The sequence below is a fragment of the Xiphophorus couchianus genome, chromosome 1, assembly GCF_001444195.1.
Source record: "Xiphophorus couchianus chromosome 1, X_couchianus-1.0, whole genome shotgun sequence".
Classification (NCBI taxonomy): Eukaryota; Metazoa; Chordata; class Actinopteri; order Cyprinodontiformes; family Poeciliidae; genus Xiphophorus; species Xiphophorus couchianus.
Window position 1 is genome coordinate 13223125 of NC_040228.1, and position 19781 is coordinate 13242905.

General features: G+C 41.5%; 1 protein-coding gene and 2 long non-coding RNA genes across 3 annotated transcripts in view; 1 reads left to right on the forward strand and 2 right to left on the reverse strand.

The window, feature by feature from the left end:
• Positions 1-6190, reverse strand: gpr157 (G protein-coupled receptor 157). The gene is made up of 4 exons (XM_028014345.1): positions 5622-6190; positions 4335-4548; positions 3496-3690; positions 1-1883 (listed from the first exon to the last, which is right to left on the reverse strand). The coding sequence occupies exons 1-4, from the start codon at positions 5996-5998 to the stop codon at positions 1662-1664; spliced, it is 1008 nt and encodes a 335-aa protein (XP_027870146.1). The 5' UTR covers positions 5999-6190; the 3' UTR covers positions 1-1661.
• The window catches only part of LOC114142851 (uncharacterized), a 23677-nt gene continuing 9705 nt past the window's right edge, over positions 5810-19781 (forward strand). Inside the window, exon 1 of the long non-coding RNA XR_003595121.1 lies at positions 5810-5939. This is a non-coding gene — a long non-coding RNA (uncharacterized LOC114142851). The remainder of the gene's footprint in view (positions 5940-19781) is intronic.
• LOC114142846 (uncharacterized) lies at positions 9503-19405 on the reverse strand. Its single transcript, XR_003595120.1, has 4 exons — positions 19187-19405; positions 16878-17087; positions 14672-14889; positions 9503-10269 (listed from the first exon to the last, which is right to left on the reverse strand). It is a non-coding gene; the product is annotated as an uncharacterized LOC114142846 (long non-coding RNA).

Here is a 19781-nt window from a genome sequence, read left to right on the forward strand (position 1 = left end):
TTAAGTATCAGCAGTAGAAAAGTTTATTGTCCCCATAAGGCAACTGGATTTGCTACAGCCACAATCACAGACACAGCAAAAATATCACACAGACAGCAGACATAGCAAAAGATAACATAAGAACAGTCTAGTTACTCACACATATTATTTTTGGCATTATTGTGAGTTAAAACCCTGCATGTTTTATTTTCTGGCTTGCATAAAACCCACTGACTTTCACATATTCTTTCCTCTTCCGGCATTAGTTTCTGAAAATACTGAAATTAAAGATTAGATTATTGCAAACTGTTTAAATATCTGCACCGCGGATGCCAATAAGAACAGAACGAACTGGAATTTTAAAGCATCTCTTTAGGAAGAAACTTCAAAAATTACTCAATTTATAATATAAGATGGAAGAAAACGTCACACCTTGACATTGAGTTTATGACTGAGATTTGATATGCTATGCAGCTGTAATAAATAGTTCAGTATTTGGAGGTTTTAATCATCTACAATATAAAAAAACATGCTGAGGAACAGTAGAAATGTATTACAATACAAATACAGTATGTCAAGCCTCAAATTAAAGATTGTGCATAAGTTTGATCCAAAATAATTAATGCAATCACCTAATTATTTAGTGGCAGTCAATGAATGGGTGACCAGAGCTCATCAGTTTAAAATTATGAAAAAAAACAAAAGCACAGACAAGATCTAGAAATAAAGTTCTTTAAGGAAGATGTTATTTCGTTTTTCTACACTGCAAATTACACTGTACAAAGCAACAATAGGAGTGTAGATGTTAAACTGGCCAGAGAACATATCCGATTTGTCTCAGGGAAAAAGAAAAAGTAAAAGCGGAGGAGACCCTAAAATATTCCACAGCTTATTTCTGAACAAAAGTTAGAAAACAGCACAGTTACAACATCATGAGTTGGAATTCAAAGTTTCTAAATCCTTACAATGAGTTATTAAACTAGGACATGTTGCAACATCTGCTGGCATCATGATAGCATCAGATACATCTGTATCATATTCAGTTCACCCATGCTAACCCACTATACTGATCTTAGTTTCATTTCACATTCCAACATAGTTTTCTGGTTGCAGAAACATTTAGTTGAAGATAGATTAAGCACACACCAGTATGGAAATACAGTACCGAACATCCTGCTGCAGGACTGGAATAAGACATTTTAAAATAAGAGGAAACAACATTTCAAGTCCAGCAGGCACATTTGGAGTAATGCGAAACCTTCTAATCAGTGACATCAACAGAGTAAAGATGTTTTGGCAGATTATCTTCTTTTATGTCATTTGGAAGCACAATCAGTTGGACAAAATATGAAGATTGTCCAACCGTTACTTCACAGTGGTAACTTTGTTACAGTACATGATAAACAGAGGTGCTACAGTAACTTGTCCTTCATTTGGTGTAACAGACTCAAGAGGCATAGTAGAAGAACCATAAGTGAAACATCATTTTAAGAAGTCATCAAGTGCTCAGGTAAGTATCAGTGTAATTCAGGTAGCATCAACCCAACACCCAGAGTGCAAGTATGTAACCTAGACAATGCATCTGCAGCATCTCCATCCCGCGCTCTCATAAGGCTTTCCTGCTCAACCGCTTCCTTCACCTCAGCGGTTCAGCCCGGTTTCACTGGTCACAGAGCGAGGCATCATCTCTCCCGCTGCACTCCACTGGCACCGTCCTTTTCTTCTTCTCCTCTCGAGTCCCGTCTCGCCTGGTGCCGCTGTGGGGTATCGTCCAAGTGCGGCGCCTCGGCTCGACAGTTGGAGCAGCAGCAACAGAGCGTAGTGCAGAGACGAGAGCGGATGGGCTGAGTAAAGAACACAAACATGACGCAGTTGGCTGCTCCCTGAGACGTGTTACCGATACCCTAAAGGGACGCAGAAAATAAGCAGAGAGACACTTAAGTGACCAAGAAAACTGGAAAAATTATTTGTTTTATTTATTTATATTTTTACACAGTTTTTAAAATCCTATGATGGCTAAATGTAGAAATATAGTCCCTAAAAGGGCAATATTGTGTATTTTCCAGTCAATCAAATAACCATGTTACTTTCAGTTGTTATAAAAATGCTGTATATATCAGACCGAACTTAAAAGAAATTCGACTTTCCAATTTAACGCCACTTTCTGACACTCCACCTTTACACATCATCACAACAACCATTCTTCATTAAGTCTTTAACAACTGAGAACTAGCTGTAGTGGTAAAATGTAACAAAAAAAGCCAAACAACTACAGTGACAGAGATGTTTACATACACTGAATTAATGTTGGGCTTTTAATAATGCATGTGGCTACACAATAATACTTGGTCTTTTACAAGGGACAGAACCCATCACTCCATAAAGAAGCAAAATAAAGTACAAGCCCGCTTTGTTCATTGCAAAATGTGCAGTTACCAACATGATCGAGTCAAATGGCTTGCAGAGAACGGCTTTATGATCAGAGGAGACAAAGACAGGTCTTTAGATGCAAACGCAAGAAGTGCGGTTGGATGAGTATCTCAACTCATCCAACTGCACTTCTTGCGTATGATTAAACCCTAAGAACATTTTACCAACTGCCAACCATGGCGGTGGTTGCATCATGCTGAGGGTATGATGCAACCACCACAGCACCACAGGTATTATGCATGCATTCAGGCTCCATATGCTAGTAACACATTGGGAGATGCCTGCAGGGTACTGCCTGTAAAAGAAGATTTTTCCATCACCAGACGTCTTTGTAGACATTATTGCATGTTGCGTTATTTTGTGCAGCTTTGATGCTGAGGGCCTGTTCACAGCCAGTACACAAAGTTGTTGGAATGATGAAGGAGGACTTCATCCAAATTCTTCTTCTTCGCTACAAATTAGCAACTAATCTGGACCGAGCTGGATGTTCCACACAAACACACATCAGAACTGGCCGACATTAAGCTTCAGCAATGTTCTACCGTACTGAACATTTGTAAGAACGGTGGTCCAAAATGTAGCCAGAGTTATGCCAGAAGCTTGCTGATGGCTACAAAAGGTGCAAAAAATAAGGGACATCTGAGCAAATATTAGAATATGTTTGAGCACATATATATATTGTTGAGTCTATGTTGATTAGAGAAAATCCACAATAAATTCAAACTTATGCATTGGATTTTCGCTTTTTTTCTTAAACATTGCTAATTTCACCCTAGAAAAAGAACGGCTCCGATGAATAATAATATTCAAGTTACTGATAAGTCTTCCTTTTACTACACATGTTCTGTTGCAAGGAGTTTCAAACAGAAACCACTGGTCTATAGAGAGAAACTGCAGGATGATGAGTGATGGATTTAATCACATCCTATCTCACACTCAGGATAACAGCACATCAGCTAATGATCGCACACATACCCCCATGCTGATGTGCTGCTTGCCAAATACATCAGACAACAGAAGAAAATGACTAAATATGAAAGGACGTCATCTCCACTAAAAGCAGCTATTTTCAGACTTTAAACTCACGTGTAGTGTGACCAACACCGGGGTCTGTCTGACCGGAGAGTTAGCCAGCAGCAGGATGAAGCGCACCGTGCTCCAGATGCGCAGGACGATGAAGATGATGGGGATGAGAGTTAGCTTGACATCTGCCATGGAGGAGAAGGACTGCGACGGAGGTCTGGTGGCCAAGATGGGACGGTATTCTGACAGGGCCGCATGCTGCACCAAAGAGAGGCCACAGATCAGGGGATGATTTACAGAAGAACAGGAAAAAAATGAGAATGCAATGGATCATCAAGAACAACGGCTCAGATTTTCTGACAGATTGTTATTTACAGCCTGACATTGGGAGGGACACTGCAGATGCTGTAATAAAGCCAATTCATCATTCAGATGAAGTTAGGTCACTTAACTCTGGGTTTAGACTGGCTTGGTGCTTGAACTAAAAGTCCAAATTTACTTTGTGATCAATGTTTCTCCTTTAATCGGGGTTGCCAAACTTTTCTCTTTTTTTTATCAATTTCATATTTTCCACAATCAAAAGTTCAAAATTTCTTGATTAATGGTTTGAATTATTCAACTATAAATACAAATATTCATAAAGAAATTTGCACAGCCTTTAAATTGGGAATCAGAAAAATACTTACATTTTGTGATCTAATAAAAATGATGGCAGCTCAATTAATAAAAATGAATATGTTATAATAACTGCTTAAAGACAGTAGATCCTACTGTATATAGTCATGATGGACAAGGAAAACAGGTAACTCTTCCTCTTCAGGTTCAGAAGTTATTTAAATAAAATAGTTGTCAGTTAAATCAGAAAACATGTGCACACATTTGCAGACAGATGGACCCCTCACCGCTCTGTGGATATGCCTCTTAATCAAGATATAGAGCACGGGAAGAGTGAGGTAGGCCAGCAACTCCCAGATCTTTCCAGTCAGCAGCATCCACAAGACCCGATCCGGAGCCTGGATCCTGACCCAGCACCAGCCCACAGACACCTCTGATGCATCGTAGCCGATCTTGTTGAGGCACACAGCGGTGACAGTGATGACCAGAGGAACGCCCCAGCTGGAAAACAAAAGCAAAAGCAGAACTAGTTTGGAGAGTCAATGTGAGTTACCTCAAATGTTGTTGTTTTTTAACTTAAACTAAGTTTTCTATCTATCTATCTATCTATCTATCTATCTATCTATCTATCTATCTATCTATCTCAAACTGTTTTGGTTTGTACATGGTAGAACCACGAAAGCTTTTGGAGAGGAGCTAAAAATAACGAATTTGGAAGATGAAAAAACTCACAGAAGAGATACTGTAATTATTGACCATTTTGAGCCTGAAGAAATGTGACTGGGACTGAACATGTGTCCTGATGTGTTCAGTTAAATAAAATTATGGGGTTGAAAGGTAAAAAGATTTGATGGGTTTCCTGTTTGCAGGTTTCTCTAATCTCTCTCCAATCTTTGTGGACGAGGTCGCCGAGGTGGTTAAAAAGCTCCTCGGTGGCGCGGTGGGCCCCCGGGGTGGACGAGACCTGCCAGGAGTTCCTTAAGGCTCTGGATGTTGTCGGGTCGTGTTGGCTGACGCGACTGCGATTCGGCAGTTGGAAACTTTGGCTCGTTTTCGCTTTTTACGTCGCCATCGTAACTCGGAATCCTACTAAAAGTAACGGCTCCCTTCTCGGCATCGAGACGCACAGTTTTGACGCCACTTTTGTGGGGGTGCACGCAGCGGTGCGAGCCGCGTTAACGGTGATGGGAGAAAAATAAATAAAGATATAAAACAAAGAGACGTTCCGTTGGGTGTAGAACAATAGGTGCCTGCCATGCAATGCATGGAGGCGGTGACTGACTTGCTCTCCCTAGCCTGGACTAACTTTCAAAGAGTTTCCATGGAAACCGCACGCGCTGGAGCAGCTCCACTTTACGCTAGTACAGTTAGTGATATTCCCATTCCTAATGCTAGCAAAAACCCTATATGACATTTGAAACTAAGGCATAAATCAAGCCAAAAGTCGTACTTCAGTATTTGCCAGTTTAACCGCTTTCCCGCAAAACTTCCCAACATGCCCCAGACTGCGCTCGGTTTCTCTGGGAAGCTACGTTTACAGCTAGCTTAGACTGGCTCCACGGCCATATCCATACCTGACCAGGTGGAAGAGCACTACCAGGCTGTCGGCGACCCTCTGGCTGGACCTGACGATGAAGACGTAGAGGTACACGGCGATGGACACGGTCCAGAAGAAACTGCTGGTGTTCGAGAAAGTGGATATGGCTCCCTGAGCGACGCACTCGGTCGAGTCGCTGCGGAAAACGCTCCAGACTCCGAAGGCGTAGGAGACGGCCGACAGCCAGTCGGTCACCGAGAGGAACACCAGCAGCCTCCGCGGGGTGGTCCTCAGGTCCGTCCAGATAATGTGTGTGAGGATGATGAGAGAGGAGCCCAGGACGGACAGCGCGCAGGTACACAGCACCACCACCCGCTCCGACAAATACACCTCTGTCTGGTTCCCGCTGGCCATAGTTTACAGCGAAAACTGGCTGCTAGATCAGACTTTGGCCAAACACTTCTGGGAGCAGCAGATTAGTGCTAGATGTGATCATGATTTCCCTCGAAGGCAGTGTAAGTTTAAAACTTCCAGTCCAGACGAGGCAAACAAAACTTTTTCGCCCAGCGTCTAAGCCCTCCCTCCCCGCACGCCTACTGTTTGCACCAACCGGAACCCAAAGCAGAAGTCAGTCCGCTGGTAAAGGGAAGAAACAAGTTTATTTTTGTCCGCAGATTTTTTTTTTTTTTTTTTTTTACTTAGCTAGTTACAGCTCTTGTATCACCGTGTGACACATGACGTTTCGGATAAAACATCTGTTTTTTTTAAAACGTGACCCACGAATCAAGAAAAATGTTTAGAAAAATTGTTTTTCCACATCTCAAAGTTTCACATTTTAGCAGTGGCGTCACCAAATGGGGCCTACGGGGCAGTGGTCACCTTATATTTATGAAAATAATTTTTCTGTCCGTCATTACATGCTGCATTTGAATCTCCTTCTCTCATTGGTTCACTTTCCCGGTGTTGACTTTTGTTTTCCAAGTTAATATTTAGTTCTGGTTGCATTTTTAGTTCGATTTCACTGAATCTCACCTAATTTTTGTCAGCAAGTCAGAAAAAGCTCATACAACTTAAAAAAAATAAAATAAATATATACATATTTTAACCTACTAGTGAATCGAAATAAAGTTGTAGTTTTAGTTTGGAAAACAGAGGAACACATAAACGTTTTGAAGCAAGCTTATTTCAGTTTTTGGACAAAACAGGGCATTTTTGCTCCTATCTGATCTGTAAACTAAACTTGACGTAGTTACATGAGACCGAATTGATGAGGGATTATTCAAGGTTTTTCCTGAGTAAGCGCAGACCCTTTTAAAATAGCAGTAAGCCTCTTGACATATTGTATTTTATAAGGTAATAGCAGCAGGTGTTTACTTCAGATTCTGCTTGAGGTAAGCATTAGTGGATCATAAAAGTCAGAATCAATAGAATAATTAGGAAGGCTGCTTCTGGGCACTACAAAGAGAGAAAAGGGCTGCATTAAAAAGTGCTTTGTAACTTAAAGGTGCTTCATCACACATTGTTTTTAAGTGAAGTTTATTTACTTAGTGACTGGTGATGGCTTTGTGTTTTCTTTTTTTCTTAAAAGCTCAGAGGACAATGTGTCCCCTTGCACTGGTCAGACTCCTCATGAACTGATACACTGATGAACATTTTAACCAATAAATATATTTCTGTGAGGGCATTTGATATGAAATTCACACTAAGTGTGAACCTGTGATTCACACATTTGAAAAATGAAAACATATTCTTTCATAAATCAAGTTATATTTTATAAAGTGGAATACTATGCTTTGTTTCTACTGCGTCTTTTTCACAGAAGACTCGTCTTATAATTGGTAAAAGCAAAGGGCTCTTTCAAGAACTTTACAAACATATTGTTGCAAAATTGGTTAAAGAGATTTTTATAAACTTGTGAATGTTCAAGTGAGCACTGGAAGTATTGGGCCACAAGACTTGCAGCAGAGGAATCAAAATGAGAAAACTGATTGAGCAGCCAACGAGCTCTCACGCAAAGTTTAAGAAAGACTTTTAATTACCAAGTACAGTTTTTCTATCAAAACAAGCAGTAATCCACGCAACCATCTTGGTCTCTATTAACACTCATTGCACAAAACTCCACTGTTGAAGAAAAAGCAAATGCACGCTTGTTTAAAAGTTTAAAGACAGTAAAATATAGCAATGTTAGATGAAACCAAGTGTAAGTCTTTAAATGTGAAACAATGTTTTATATCGGCTGACTTTATCTAGGTGTAGGCAAGAAGAATGGAGAAATTTACTGGGAGAGCCATAAAAACTACCAGAAGATACAATGAGTCCAATCACACATTCATGGAAACTGTCAACTTGTGTCAAGGAAAGAAAATAAATCATCTGGAAATCTGAAACTCACCTGACTAGAATATAACTGAATGTAAAAGAGGCTGCAGAGCCTTCACGATCTATTGTTTGGATCGCACCTGAGCGTTGCACACAGCTGGTTGGTGCTACCCAGAAAGTATTGAATATATTTTGGTTGGGGTGTGCAGAACTTAGTACAGTGTCCTTCTGTTCCACAACTTTAAGCTTTATTTAGACTGACTTGTTTTAATTTCTTTGGATTTGTGGATTTCTTGGGTTGGTGCCATGATCTGCTGCAAATTTCTCATCATTTGTCCTGTGAGAAATACCTTTAATGTGAAAAACTTTGATGTCAGTACTTCTTTCCCCCAGGATAAGGATGTCTTGTGTGTGTTTAAAGCACTTTGAACTGCTTTGTTGCTGAAATGTGCTATACAAACAAACTTGATTGATTGATTGAAGGTACGTTGCAGGTCCAGAGTTATTTACGAATGGCTTTTTGGTCTTTAAATGTAGCTTGTTCAGACATGTTTTATTGTTAACAATCTGGATTTATAGCTCTTTTACTTGGTGGAAAACATGTTTCCTGGTTGAAGTTTAGTCATTTTTTTAAATCTAATAATGCAAACTGTATAAAGAAGGGTGTTACTGATATGTAGAAAACAATGTGCATGGCTCTTTTTATGTTATCTAATATACTTCCAGTGGTTTGAAATGTTTTTAATGCTGCACTTTGCATCCATTGAAAAATGTTCAACAATTGACTGGCCTGGAATTCCTTATCGTTTTAGTTTCATTAGCTACTTTAAAATGAAACCTTTCAATTTGTTATAATTTATCTGCAACATTAGCATTCCACCAGTAAATCAAAAAGTACACGTGAACACAAGAACATAAACTGAATTAAAGGTGTGCCGCTCATGGGCATCCTCAGCTCTAGAGTAAAATTTTCTCTTATCAAGCAGCTTGCAGGGCCGCTGTAATAAGATGACGACTCGTAACCTCTGTGATTAATGAGCGACGTCTGCTGTTCTTTGTGTCCAGCAGATGTTAATTATTTCTTGGCCTTGAATTTGAGGGTTTCCATAGATCTAAAATGTAAGAAGGCTTAAAGGCAGCGAAGCAGTGACCTTGTGTGCGAGCCAGCGTTTACTGCTTCTGCATCACTGCAGCTCAGAAAAAACCTGCAGCCCCCAATGGCCCCCCTGGGTTGCAGCAGTGCAGTGAAATAACAGGCTCTTTTTTTTTTTTTTTTTTTTTGCAGACTGCAGCAAGCGCAACATCTGCATTAGAGTCAGCATCGCATTACGAGCAGCAGTGACGTGTTCTCCATTCACGTTCCTCTGATTCTGTATGCCAAAAAACAAAACATCAGAGGAACAAGATAGATTCAGCTGTAATTACTGAGTGAGTCTTTGAATTGATGTGCACCTGGGTCATTTGCACTCATTAAGTCTGCTTTGTTATCCTGGCAGCATCAGCTTTTCAGATGCGTTGGTGCTTTTACACACGGCAGAGCGGTTCACACACAGTACAACATTTTTTTTTTCCCCAAAACAAATGAGGCAGAATAATAAATAAGTTATTATGAAACATTTATTACAACCTTTTTATAATTAAAATATATAACATGGAGAAATGCCTTGGCTAATAAGTTTGATATATTCACATTAAGTTAAGCTTGGTTACAAAGAAGGATGCGCTTACAAAAAAAGGGATCTAGTACTATTAAGACATGCAGATATTTTTTTGACGCTAAAAACAAAAAAAGATTGATGTAGGTTCAATAAATGGGTGCGGACTTTAATCAACAAAAGCATGCAGAGAGGCTGCTTTCAGTCACAAGATGGCAGCAGAAGAACATGGAACTGCAGCTTAGAGTTCAGAGGTTCGATGCCTTCATCCCAATGTAAATGTTGGTAATAAAAAAAAGTCATGCTCTCTCTCTCTCTCTCTCTTTCTCCATCTGTCTTCAGATGATCCCGTTTCCATTTCGAGTTTACAGCTCGGGTCTGTTTCCATGTGAAAAACCTTTGTTCGGTCTCTGCACCTCATGACGAGCATTGATCCCAGGGCGTCTTATTGCGAAGAATTTCTGCGGCAGTATACTTGCTGATTGCTTCGTTCTCACTCCTCACAACAACCAGCTAAGACACTGCCAGAGAAACACCCACAGCAGCCGCAGCCTACCGTCCGTCCACCCGTCTGTCCGCCTGCTTACTCTCAGCAGGAACTTGGCTGGTTTTAGCCGCACAGTTTGACCCCTTCAGTCTGGCACTGCTGACGTTTGCATCTCACTTTCCCGGGTTTTTGGTGTCGGGATGCTTTGCCAATCACTAGAAGACCTACGGAATGGAAGATGTGGGGAAGAAAAAGGATTGAATATTATTTTGAATGGATGTATTTTCATATTGCATAAGAAATTCAAGCGGGTAGAAAGTCTTTGCTCCCTCCTTGTAACCCAGAGCTTGTTTCTGAACAGATACTTCATATCCCTCCAGCCTTTTTTCTGCAGCATCACTTGAAGTTTGCATAACTTGGGCAAACACAAACACCCGCGAACTAAGAATAGATCTGTCATGACTCATGATTTTGCAACAAAACCTTGGTCTGGTTTAGCTCTCACCTACTTGTGTTCACTCGAGTGAACCCGTTGTGTGTTGATGTACCTCAGGAACAACAAATAAGTCCCCCTTTTTCCACCTCCCCCCGCTCCTTGGTATCAGTAGCTTTCGCTCGCTACAGAGCTATTTTAGGCCAGCTGACCGCTGCTGTCTCCGTGTGGGATCTGCTTCTCCGACAGGACAACGGGAATACTGGAGACTGGCGTTGCAGCTGCTAACGAATGGAAAAGAGGGACTTCTGATTTGGATTCTTCAGTAGGGTTATATTTGTCGTCCGTCCACTGCGTGTTTGTGAAATTTATGACACGTTTATGCTTGTGCAACTGGGAATTCCAGAGCTTGATTTGTGCCTGTAGGCGCTGGGTCTTGTCTGATGTAAAATAATTTAAGCGTTTTACTAAAGCGTTCTGCAACATTCACTTTTTAAATTTGTTTTTTATGAAGGATGAAGAACTCTTCTCCTGTCCGCAGAGAGGCACAGGGACTCCTCTTGACCTGCTTTCTGATGCCAAACAGCTGCATCCGCGTCCCTTTGTGTCTTTGTCTGGAGGCCTGCCGCCGCCTTCGCTGAGCACATGACGACAGGGATTCCTCCCTGCTCCGGCCTTGATGTAATCCCTAATACAGGGCTGAGGAATGCCAATGAAAACGCAGTTCTGCTCGCTAAATGAATGAAAGGTTGCCGCTCTGCTTCAGACAGCGGCAACGGCACAGAGCCTCCGCTCGTTAAGAAAAAGAGTTGTGAAGATTATGTTTATAAATGTTGTTGTGAGCAACTGAAACTGTCATTTGAGATGATTGCAATAGGTAAATGCATCTCAGCTAATTGACATTGGTTCATTCACAATGTTTTTCTTTAATAGAGAAATGTAAATGTGCTTGAAAGACAACGATGACCATCAGAGGTCTCGCTTTGTCCACAACACAACAAAATCTGTTCATCCATTCAGAGCACGTTCAAGGCTACGAAGGTGGAATTTAACTTTTAAATCTTTTAAATTTAAATCAACTGGGTATGAAAATACTCTATGCTTACTAATTTAATGAGTAATTATTTATTGAATGAATTAGGTTATGTTACATAAATAGGGGAGTGGGTAATCGCAACAATTTAAGATGGATTCCTGATTAAGTCATAGGATGAAATTGATTAAGTCATAGGATGAAATTGTCATGGTATTCAGTGCGTTTAAATTTAGTTCAAGATAAATTTACTATGATTCAACACGAAGGACTGTTTTGTATTTTATTGTATTGATCTATTATATAGAGGCAGGACAAAACATTTTTATACTTCTTGCAGATTAGGATTACAACAATTTTTGTTCAACCATGAAGTTTGTTTCTAATAGGAAATGAAGTGTGCAACGTTTAAAAAATTATGAAGCAATGTAAAAGAACAGCTTTTATTTGGATGTGAAATAAATGAAATGTCAAATAGCACTTATGCTATTGTCAATAATCAATGGAAAAATCTTTAATGGCATTACAGCATTCAAGCCCTTCCTGTAGATGCTGACCAGCTGACAATTTATCTTTGGCGATGAGGTCGTCTAAGGTTGAAAGATGTCTTTGTCATCAAAAATTTTTGTATAATGACAAAGATCCTTTATCATACTTTAGTCAGGACTCTGGCTGTGCTCCTCCAAAGCATTTATATCACTAACAGTGAGAGGAAACATGCTGTTAAAACTGAAAGATTCCCTTAAGCCTGTAAAAAGTAAACTTTTCTTTTATTAAAGAAAATATCGGCAACCCTACAGTAATTAGTTTTTTTATCCATTGCTTCATTAAAATATTGCATGATTAACTTATTACTTAGGAAGTAAACAGAAAGTAAGTCATTTGAAAATAATTTAGCATTTTTTATTTTTATTTTATTCTCCCCTCCAGGGTTTTTTTTGTGGGCTCTAGTGTCCCTTATATGAAAGTAGGCTGACAGGAAAGGGGGGAAGACATGCGGCAAATATCGTCGGGTCCGGGAATCAAACCCACAACAGCCGCGTCGAGGACTCAAGGCCTCGACATTTCCTTTCAAGAGCAAAAAACACGTCTGCACTGACACGAACTAACACTCACACCCTAACCCGAACCAAGGCTCACCTACACTGGATCCCACTGCTGTCAGGCCTCAGAATGTGTCAGCTAGAAACACGGCTCCACCGTGGCAGCCAGCGGCGGCGTGCATTTCATTCCTCATCTCCAGCGCCGCTCTACGCTCCTCGGCTGCGCTAGTGTCGGCTCACGGCGCTCAGTAGTCATGTCTCTCTGGCTTGGTCCCTGTGCTCACATAATCATCTTATGGCTGACAAAGCTGTTAGTATTTATTGTATAGGGAGGTTTCTGAATAGCAGCGAAGCTTTTAATTTATAAATTAGAGGCTGGAGACCTTTTAATTCAGCGTAATCAGAAGCAATAAATAATAACTGCTTCTGTGCTTTGAAAAGCGTTTTGTTTGTGAGTAAGCGAGTCATGGGGCAGTGTGACCTCATATTAATATGTGAGCTTTTACTGGTATTATGTTAATAAAAAAATAATAAAATATTAGCTAATTGCCTTAACTCAAAACAAAAGTACACAAATATGATGATGGCTGCTAAATAAGCTCACATATTGATTGATTATTTTTGTTATTTTGACTTTTATGTCTTTGATTTTAACAACAAAACCAGCTAAACTTGTTAGTAATTCTCTAGTGCTTGTTATAGAGAATATTATCTTTTAGTTTCCATTCTGCTCTTTAAACAGGAATGTAAGTTTAATTTGTCAGGCTGTTTGGAAGACTCACCACTCTTAGCTTTTAAAAATAGTTTTAAAACAGTTACCCTATGATATTTTTTTTGCAACCAGAAATATTTGCCAGCATCTGACTTTGTTTTTCTTTTCATAAGCTAGTGCAGAGGCCTGGGGGACAATGGAATAACTTTTTTTTATGGCTCCTGATCTTTTATTAGAGCACACATCCAAGGCCCTATTGCAGACCTACAATAATTATTTATTTTCTACCTCGTTTCCTGGAAATGTTGCTGATTCATTTATTGCTTAGTAGGTAAAAAGAAAATGATTCATTTTTAATATATTTGCCCTTTTCATTGACAAAATAAAATATCAGTCGAGTACTTTCAAGTTGCCGATTCTGTTCTGTGGCGCAGAAGGTTTAGACTCCATAGCGCTACAGGGAAAAGTGTCGGGGGCTTTTTGCAGCCAGCTGACCTTCAGTTTGCAGCAGCTGGGAGAGAGGCATTGCTGTGTAACTCTATGCTTCGACAGCCGGACACTCAGACATTTCCTCTGACTTCACAAAAAAGGACTTGTAGCTGCATGATGGAAAATTAAAACCATTTGAAACCGAAGTTTAGAAACAATCTTGCCATGCTTTTGTACTGGTAACCAGTGTAAATAAATCCCTTCTGTTTCTACAGAGAGGAGTGGGTTAATGGCCCGTACACATGGTGAACAGAAAACACACAGTCGTCATGGTAGGCTCGTGTAAAACACACGGGTCATAGTGCGCCGGACGGTGAACGGTCACTGAGGGGTTTGTGTACTTTTCACTTTTCAGACGTTTCAATGTGATTTCTCTGTTGAGTTTATCAATAACATGTGATGAGAGTGACAACGTGGAAAGCCCGTCCTGGTTTTATCAGCGTTTCTGTGTACACTGTAGTGCAATCTTGCAGAAGCGCTGACGACACTTCTCTTTTGAGAGTGAGAACACTTTGAGTGTATCATCACTCTTAAGTAGAAGCTGTAGAAGCTGCTCCAGGCTTTGAAGAGGGAATGTTGCTAATTCCACATTTCTCTTAGTTCAGAATTAACACAAATGTTATCATGGCACTTTGTAATTTGCCTGGCTGTCCTGTACATTCAGCAACCTCTTCTCTAGTTATGAAGACACTTTCACAACACCGAAAGCTGTCATTTTAAAATTAACCATTGATATTTAAATAACTCACAACCTTGATTTAGCCTATCTGAGGCCTTAGAGCCAGCTCTTTTTGACTTCCTTATGGTATAAAATGTGAAATGCTCCACGATTAACTGGCTCTGTATACAGCAAAAGTGAACCATGTTATTGAAATAAGTTCTAACATTAAAGTCAGAAGCGATTATTCACACTCACCAGGGAATAAGGCGGCGGCAGAGCTCCTCCATCCACCCAAATCTGCAGGGCGCTGCAGGGTCACTTCACACAAGGTTCCAGTTGACCACCAGCCTCTTCTCTTTCTCTGTGCCTCCTCTCTCTCTCTCTCTCTCTTTCTCTGTGTGCTTCACCCAGACAGCACAACAAGTCAAGGCATGTTCCAACATGCCACCAGCGGTCGAACCCAGTTCATGAGCCTAGACCACAGAAGGGGAGGAGCGGAGGATCAGAGAAGGGGGAAGCCCAGAAAGGACCCAGCGTGACTCAGCCTCCTCAGTTAGCTTAGCTTTCACTTTGAGACACTTCAACGGATGATGGGGTTACTGCTCCAGCTGATGACGTGACACAGCTTTAATACACTGGACTGGCTTGTCTTATTATATTAATAGAAATGGAAAAAACTTGTGTGTGCTTTTTGGAACAGCGTAGGTCTTAAGTTGTTTTTGACAATGTGGATTTTTTTTTACTGGTTTTAGAAAGTTATAGTTTCAAAATGGCTCAAATTTCTCATGCTGTTGGTTTGTCTGTGGTTCAAAGGGATTTTAATGAGATGGCAAAAGAAGCACTGGAGTGTTTTAAAGCAGAGTGACGCTGCACTACCCTTACTGCCCCTGTGGCTGAGCACTGCTAGTGAGCTGGCTGAAAAAAGGCTAAAATATGAATTCTCTTGGCTATGAAAGTAATTTAGTTAGCTGTAAAACAGAGTGGCATGCCTATTGCATCAAACAGACACAATTAGGCCTGTCACAATAATGTTGTTTGGGACCTTTTTCAAATTATATATTGATAATTTCATAATAGTACATGTTTATTGGTCTTTCGCAGACCAGTAAACTTTAATTTTGTGAAGAACACCTAGCACTGGAACTGCAAGATATTTTAAATAAACACAACCAAAAACAATGAACAAAATAAAAATAAAAAACAGACACTACACCAAAACCATTAATAAAACCAGCCACGAAGTCTCTGTAAACAAAATTGCCCTTCAAAAATTATTAATCATCAGAATGGAAATTATCGAGTCCATTTTAATTTGTCATGGGATGAATTGATTAATTGCTTATTGCGCCAGACTTAGCCGTGACTCCTGCCGGATCACAAAAAGAATGTAATTAATTTAAATATGCCCAGGGGTGTGAATAATATTCAGCTTACCTGTAGATAAGTTCATTATTAAGTCAACTTTAGCTATTTTTATTGCACACAGAGATCTTAATTTGACTTTCAGACACTCTGCCTCCTAATATGAGCTTTTCATTCTTACTTGTTGTAATATAAAGAGCAGACGTGTAAAACGATATAATACTCTGCACAAAAAAGCTAACAAAACTACTGGTTTTTATTTTTTAGCATGAATCTAATTATCAAAATTGTGATAAATATTATTGATAACATTACTAAAACTGCAATGATCAATATTCTTATAACTTTGGCAACCATAGGAATCATTTCTCTGTTAGGTCTCGCTGCACTTTGACATTTTTTGCACCAAAAGCCACAATAAAACTGCTGCATTTTTACTGAAGGTTATCGTCCCATGAAAATGTCACACCGCCGCCAACATCTAATACTCAGCACCAAAATCGCACTCTTCATTGGTTGAAGCTGAATAACATGAAGCGCATAACACATAAGACGCAAAATCTGAAAGATCATACATTTACCTTCAGTTCTGTCTGCAGTGGTTCGGGCTTTATCTCCACCAGAAGCTGTAACTGGGCACCAGCACAGCATACTAATGAAAGCTGCTGATTCATCAGATCATATTATACAGTAGGTCACATCAATTACAGATGAAGCCCATCAGCATGAATTATAAAACCGAAAATCAGAGGGAATGCATCAACAAAGATTTGGAATCCATGTGAAATATTAATGCTTCCTTAGCGACATTTGAAGTTTGATCTGAACTTAAAAGCAATTTGTTAACGTAGCGACGAAGGGATCTTCCGTCAGTCGGATCAGGGAGGCGAATTTGTTTGCGTCGCGCTCTGCTTAGCCACTCATACGTTGAGCCACGCTAAATGTGCCAGATCATCAGTATCCATGAGTGCTAATTACGTTGAGTAGCCGGGTTTTTATGTAGAGGAGGGGTGATGCCAGTTCATCACTGCCGTTAGTGAAAGTTGATCACTAGGCAGATTCTGGCTTCAGCAGCAGAAGCCAGCTCAGCAAAACTCACCTGCTACAATATGGCCTGAGTTTGGCTACCTGAGCGTCTCATAAAAGTGGCGTGCTGTACATCAGTGGCGTCGCCCTCCGCTGCGGCCCATCAACAGGCCGATGACCTCATCAATGAGAGAGCAAAGTCACCAGGATGCCACACTCACGGAGCTTTGAGCTCTGCCTGGAGCTTCGTCTTTGTCCCGCTGCGGGCGACCATACAGGAACTCTGTGAAGAGAGCAGGAGAGGGGAAATTGCCTGGATGTGGTGGCGTTAATTCACTGACAGCCATGATGCAGCACTGCACTCCCAGGGTGTTTTTTTCTTTTCTTTTTTTTTTTTTTTTTTTTGTGAGTGTGTTAAAGTGCAAACTGACTTTTATAATTTATGCAAGAATTGACCTTCTATTTACACAAGAGTGAAATATGGACGTCCACTGAGCGAGGCCACTCAGAGGAAATAATTTTCTGTTGTGCAAAAGTCAAATCCATGCATAAAACCTGAATTTACTGCCTGTCTTACCTAGGACTGCAGTGAGGCCTCACTTTTATTTCTGTCAGTCAGAGTTGTTGGTGAAGGGGTGGGATGGGGGGCGTGCAGAGGAACCCCTAGCCCAGCAAGTTCAAAGCTTGCTGCATTGATTACATCATCGGAACAGGAGTGCTGGAATGGGACAATGCACCATCGGGGGTGAGGGAGGGGGGGAGCAGTTAAGGGTGGAGGGTGGTGGGGGGATTCATCTGTTTCTGTTCTGTCTCTAAACTCGGACACGGATATGTCACGTGAGACGAGGACTCTGACGAGTAAATGATAGAGTTGATAGTGCATCTAAATATTCCTACGTCTGTGTATGTGAGAGTGTGTGTGTGTGTGTGTGCGCGTGTGTGTGAGCGTGCTGCTGTGGGCCAGCACTGCAGGAGTACATCTGCTGCAGGACACTGCAGGATCGGTGTTCTGCTGCGTCCTCACTGGCTCTTCCTCTCTTCTCTCTGTTCTCTGTCAGGCAATTTGCTCAAGGAGGATGGTGAAAGCATGTGCTGCATACTTTTCAGCAGGGGGGGGTTAAGTAGAAGAGAGAGAGGGAGTGCGGGGGGGATCACCGAGGTGCAATGCATGCCAGTGAGGCGCTTTGTTGGGCCAACTGTACCTGCAAGCAAGATTACAGTAGGAGAAACTGGAGAGCAGGAGAAAAGGAGGCGGAGGGTAGGAGAGGAGAGGAGACGGGTTGGGAGGTGGGGAGCAGGGCAAGAACAGAGGTGCAAGAAACATCAGGTGAGTGCGGCAGTTTCCTGTGCCGGCAGTGCAGCATTCAGCCCAGTGAGCCGGCGTGCAGGAGAACTGCAGTTGTTCCTGTTTAATGTGAAGCTCACAGCGCAGAGCCGTAGAGCCGTCCGCTGTGAGTTCTTCCACAGAGAGCCGTCTCAACGCCACGTCGTCTTAGCACCTTTACCTAAAGTGAACTCACTGCTGACCCAATCCCGGCTGCTCTCAAAACTTGTATTTTACACCGACTCACATTTTGAACATGCACCACCTCTATAAACTGTTTTTAAAATCTTGTTTTTAAAAGCTCTTAAAGTTTGGTATAGAACGAGTAACATTGACTTTTGAGTTCTGACAAACTGCTGCAGTGAAATTATGGCCTGCAAGAGTATTTGTGCATCCAGAAGCATCACTGTTTCTCTTCATCAGTGTGAAGTCTGTATAAAGCATCCTCATATAGGACATCTGAGGAGTCATATTAGCACAACTTCAAGACTGCACCACAGCTTCCCTGTCCCACACAGGCCACTGTGGCCTCATTTTCATTTTCCCACTCACCTATAGACTCAGTCATCGTTGTGTCCTTACTCACTTCAAGCATTTTAATCACAATAAACACACTGTGTGAAATGTAAACACAAAGCTAGCAGGGAGCAGAAAAAAAAAATCAGCAAAGTCAGCAAAGATGGAAGTCTCCACTAGAGGAGGGAACTCTTTGCATCCCGGTTAAGTTTTCAGTGCCCTTGTGAGAAATGGAGTCCTGTCGAGCGGCCGCTATCTGACACGCCGGCCGCTATTTCCAGCCTGTACTATGTGTTAAACATGGATGAGGGAGCAGTGGAGCCTGACTGCTAGCCGAGTGGCTCTGTCTGTCTGGCCGCTGCCTGCAAGTGATGAGGCAGAGGCAGCCTGGAGCTTCAGCACTGCAGGCATTCACACCGACAGGCACATATCAACTCATCTAATGCAAATCCGAGGAGCATGCCATTCTTTAGAAACAGGTCAGTAGCTAAAGCAGATGAGCATGCGAGGTAAAGCGGACTAGAGGAGGATGGGATATTTACCTACAGAAGAGTCTGGCGCTGCATCACAGCGAAGGAGGAGAGGACGAAAACTTCTCTTCACTCTCTGCGAGCCTCCTGGTCACTGGTGATGTGCTTTCATGGCGCGGCAAAGTTGACTGCAGCACTGCCTCCTGAACAGAATGACATTGTTTGCACTCTCTCTCCTGTTACTCCTCCTCCTTTCTCCGGTGCACGCTTGTTCCCCCCTCCTCTTCTTTGCACGCTCACTGGCAGCACAAACTGCACAGCTCAGCAGTGTTCCCCCACTGCCGCAGCAGATCCTGCATGAGCTCTGCGTATGTGAGAGGGATGGGACTTTTAAAGGGGAACGCAACCTCCAGGGTCAGTCGGTGTTGCACATCCTCTCCTCCCCTCTCTCCACATTCCTCAGCATCCTTCCTTCTCATCCTCTTTTTTTCCCTTCTTCCCAGAAGAATCATCGGTGTAAAGGACTCCTCTGAACAGAGAGACCCCCTCTGTGCAAACATAACTCACCATCCACTCATACTCATGTTCTCACCAGGAGCTGTTCCTCATTTATACATTCTGTTTCTTCTGTTTATTATCACTATTACTAATAATTCTCCAAAAGGTA